General features: G+C 37.1%; 1 protein-coding gene across 1 annotated transcript in view; it reads right to left on the bottom strand.

The window, feature by feature from the left end:
- LOC122248397 (uncharacterized) overlaps positions 1-5,000 on the bottom strand; it is a 29,311-nt gene that overhangs the window by 11,568 nt on the left and 12,743 nt on the right. The window contains exons 9-12 of the mRNA XM_086540126.1: position 5,000; positions 3,962-4,087; positions 1,934-2,030; positions 147-323 (exon numbers count right to left, since the gene is read on the bottom strand). The exon at position 5,000 is cut by the window's right edge and continues 121 nt beyond it. Of these exons, the coding sequence (XP_086396252.1) occupies positions 147-323; positions 1,934-2,030; positions 3,962-4,087; position 5,000 (401 nt within the window). The remainder of the gene's footprint in view (positions 1-146; positions 324-1,933; positions 2,031-3,961; positions 4,088-4,999) is intronic.

The following is a 5,000-nucleotide window of genomic DNA, read 5'->3' as shown; positions in this document are numbered from 1 at the left end:
TCAACCCAGAGTCTTGTATATTAGCGCCCAATCACAATCCCTTTTCTCAGACAAGTGAAAGCAAAGGACCTGATTGGCTGAACGTGGCGAGGAGGGGGCGGGGCTAATTTAGCCTGACCACGTGCAGATGACAAGACGACCCTTACCTCTGAATAAACTTGATCCATGTACGTGTCATTCATGAGATACTCAGGGTAGCCAACGTTCTTGACGATCGTGTCCACCTTTTCCATGGCAACCCTGCGCGTGTCCGAATCCATCCACAAGGCTTCCTTTACGGCAGTCTTGAAGGAGAATCGGATGAGCGAAATCATCTCGTCCGTCTGTGGAAAATGGAGCGTCGCTTTATTTCTTTATCTTCATTATCATGATTTTTTTTTCTTCTTCAATGCACCTGTAACATTTTTATTAAGTAGGCCTGGATTAGTAGAGTATGATGACGCTGAGAGCAATTGAGCAATGATTTTGATGAATGAAAAATATGGTTGGAAAAAAAAACACACTATAGATTGATTGAAACAATTTTGAAATCCTCTCTCTCTCACACACACACACACACACACACACATATATATATATATATATGTGTGTGTGTGTGTGTGTGTGTGTGTGTGTGTGTGTGTGCGTGCGTGTGCAGTGGTAACTGTTTTTGTCGTTTTCGACAGTTCATGAAAAAATACAACAATACGTGGAGTGACACTCAGCAGCATAGATATTTGCCCCTCATGTCTCGAGTATGATGCAGGGTATTATGCACTTGGGTTAAGTGCACAACTTCAAAGAGATCGGATTCATGCTTCTCTTGTGAAATCATTTAAAAGCAAACTTTGGAACTCGATTCCCACGAGCTGTTTCATTTCGCCATTTCGGAAAAAAGGTCAATGTAATATCCAGTTTTAATTCACATTTTTAATTACAATATAAGGGAAAACGTGTTTCCTTTTTTTGCTTTTAATGCTGGTGTTGAAATGTAGAAAATGTATGAATGGGAAAACATGGTTTCACAACGCAATAGAAGTGACTGACGTGCTGTGTTTCCATTAGAATTACAGCACATGTAACGCTGATAAAAACACAGAATCGGATCATGGTGTCACATCACTGCCCTTATCGAATTCTCATTTATTTTTTTTTTTCATTTTTATTTATTCTTATTATTTATTCTTATTTCTTATTCTCATTTCTACCTTTTCTACATTTGTTTCAGAGAATCGCTTATCGCTCATCGCTTATCATCTGTCTATTAATACCTTTCAATCCATTTTAAAGCTATCATAAAATTTCTCGTTCCGGCTACTCAATGATTCGTTCATTCAGAGAATTATAGAGTATAGTACAACACTAATTTACCTAAGTCATTATTCAGTCATCTCAGGCCTTCCTATGAGGCCCATATATCATCACACATAGAACTTAAGTGCCTTGCAGATGTGTTTACAATAAGGAAAGAACAATAGTTATTATTATCATCATCAACAACACTACTAATTTGCCAATGCTTTCATATCTAGAAGATAAATATTTATCTATATATAAATAAATATATATACATACATATGGATATATATATATATATATATATATATATATATATATATGTATATATATATATATATGTATATATATACATACATACATATATATATATATATATATATATATATATATATATATATATGTATATATATATATATATATATATGTATATATATATATATATATATATATATATATATATATATATATATATATATATATATATATATATATATATATATGTGTGTGTGTGTGTGTGTGTGTGTGTGTGTGTATACAGAGAGAGAGAGAGAGAGAGAGAGAGAGAGAGAGAGAGAGAGAGAGAGAGAGAGAGAGAGAGAGAGAGAGAGAGAGAGAGAGAGAAAGGGAGAGATAGGGAAGACATGCTAATACTCACGTCATGTTTGCTAGCTTCTGGGAAGTACCTACGGACGAACATAGCGCCGACCACATAGCCGAGGTTCCCCGTTACGTACTCCACACACGACCGCCACCTGTTTCACGGAATATCTTTATGCATCTTTAGGTCGAGAACGCTCTTTGTGTGTGTGTGTGTGTGTGTGTGTAACAAATTAATATACCATACAAAGTCTTGTATTATACATGCATCGTCAGATTGAAATTTTTTGGAATAGAAAATAACGTCTACATAACCCTTATTACACTGCGTATGTGTTTATTTTCCATTTATATCAAAAATAAAAACTTATCATTTTACTGATGAGTGTAAGCGATATATTCAAGGTATTTCTCCTTAATTATCATTAAGAGCATTAAACATACTTCAAACAATCACGTTATATTTCCTATAGAATCTGCTTGTCATGTAATTGAATATAATAAAGTGTCTGTGACGAGCCTGGAAGCTGCCAAGCACTTGTTAATTGGCTAGTTAAGTGTAAGGGTTTCTTCAAGAGTTTCCTGAGTAGGTAAAGTGTAGTTTCTCCTTGTTTAATGAAGTTGGAGATTTTAGAGAAAGTGGGGCTGGGTTTTTGTTCACCTAACTTTGGTGATTAACTTTCCACTTGTCTTTAAAGTCTCTGAGACCAACAGTTTGAACTATATGTGCAAAAAAAAAACGATGGTAACTTATTAGGTCTCCGTGTATATCTATACATACATACATACATAAACACACACACACACACACACACATATATATATATATATATATATATATACATATATATATATATATGTATATATATATATATATAATATATATATATATACATCTATATACATATATATATATATATATATATATATATATATAATATATATACATTATAATTATATATATATATATATAATATATATATATATATATTATATATATATATATATATATACATGTATATACATATGTGTGTGTGTATGTGTGTTTGTGTGTGTGTGTAACTTATATATGTATATATATATATGCATATATATGTATATATATTTATATATATACATATATTGTATATATATATTGTATATATATAGATATAGATATAGATATAGATACAAACACACACACACACGCACACACACACACGCACACACAAACACACACACACACACACACACATATATCCAACATACAAACATACATAAATACACAATAACATATACACATATATATTATATATATATATTTATAATATACGTGTGCGTGTGCGTGTGCGTGTGTGTGTGTGTGTGTGTGTGCATTTGCACAATTGCACTTTGATTCATAAATTGTCTTCTTTCTCCACCCATTGTCCGTTTGTTATCATATTTTCCCTCCGTTCTCCGACTTCTCGCATTTTCTCACCTCTTGCTCTAATCTTGTACTCTCTTTCCTTTCCTTACCTCCGTCTCTTTCATCATGGTTTCATACTTTTTATTTTGTTGACTTATCTATCAGTCAATCAATCCATTCATTCTCTTTTTTTTCGTATCTCATCTTCATTTCCCTTCTATTTCTGATCCTGTATTTTCTACTTCTTATTTTTCTCCTCCTCCTCCTCCTTCTTTTTTTTTTCTTCATTCTTCGTCTTCTACAGTTCCATATTCATCCCTCCCTCTCTTCTCCCCTCCCTTCTCCCCTTCCTCCTTCCTCCCCCTACCCTCCTTCCCTCTCTCCCTCCCACCTTCCCTCCTTCGCTCCCTCCCTGTTCCCCTTCCTTCTTCCTTCCCTCCCTCCCTCTTCCCTCTTCATTCCTCCTTCCCTCCCTCCCTCCCTCTCTCCCTCTCCTCCTTCCCTTCCTTCCTCTTTCCTTCCCTCCTGCCTTCCTTCCCTCTCTCCCTTCCTCTCCTCCTCCCCTCCTTCCTTCCCTCTCTCCCTCTTTCCTCCTTCCCTCTCCCCCTCCCACCCTCACTCCCTACTTCCGTCCCTCCCTCCCCCCTCCCCTCCTTCCCTCCCTCCCTCTCCCCCTCCCTCGTCCTTCCCTTCACTTACCGCTCTGGCTGGGACTTCCGGCCGAAAAGGACCTTGATATAGTCTTGTTTGACCCGCGTGAACTTGTCTCCCAGATTGCTGACCCTGTTCTTCACGAAACGCCACAGCAGGTAGTTGCTGACTGTCCTGTTGGGGGTGATATGGGTGGGTGGGAGTGGGGGGGTAAGGGAGGAAAGGAAGGGAGGGGAAGAGGGAAGGAGGGAAGTAGGAGAGAGAAGGAAAGAGGGAAGGACACACACACACACACACGCACACACGCACACACACACACAAACATACACACAATAGGAGGTGGGAGAAGAAGGAGGGAGTTGGGGAAGGGAAAGGGCAGACATGGGAGGGGAGAGGAAAAAGGAGAAAGACACGGGTGCGGAGAGAGGGGGGGGGGGAAAGGGAGAAGGAGAAGGGGATCTCGTATTACATACATAGTAAGAGGACTTTGTTTATGTGTATATTCAAATACGTACATACAAATGTGCATATTTATATTAGTCACTTATTTCATTAAAATAGGTAGGAATAGGTAGATGTATGGATAGATATATTCATTTATAACAAAACGATAAAAACATATTTAGATAAACATATCAATAGATGTATAAATCCTCAAACATTTACACATGCATACACACAAATACTTATAGATTTAAGAACATACATACATATATATAAATACATAGATAAATGTGTAGAAAGAGAGACAGAGAGAAAGAGAAAGAGAGAGAGAGAGAGAGAGAGAGAGAGAGAGAAAATGAGAGAGAGAGACAGAGAGATAGACAGATAGAGAGAGACAGAGACAAAGAAAGATAGTAGAGAGTAGAGTAGAGAGAGAGAGAGAGAGAGGGAGAGAGAGAGAGAGAGAGAGAGAGAGAGAGAGAGAGAGAGAGAGACAGAGAGAAAGAGAGAGAGAGTGAGTGAGAGAGGGACAGACAGATATAGAGACAGAAAAAAACAACATAAGTGAGACTCATACGTGCAAATAAACAGAGGAAAGACAGCACACAGACAGACAGATCACGCAGAAGAATAGACCCGTACC

Source organism: Penaeus japonicus, unplaced genomic scaffold (genome assembly GCF_977035675.1).
Source record: "Penaeus japonicus unplaced genomic scaffold, GWHDUDI00000001_assembly GWHDUDI00000009, whole genome shotgun sequence".
Classification (NCBI taxonomy): Eukaryota; Metazoa; Arthropoda; class Malacostraca; order Decapoda; family Penaeidae; genus Penaeus; species Penaeus japonicus.
The sequence above is the reverse complement of the archived record's forward strand: the minus strand, read 5'-3'. Positions and strand labels throughout refer to the sequence as shown.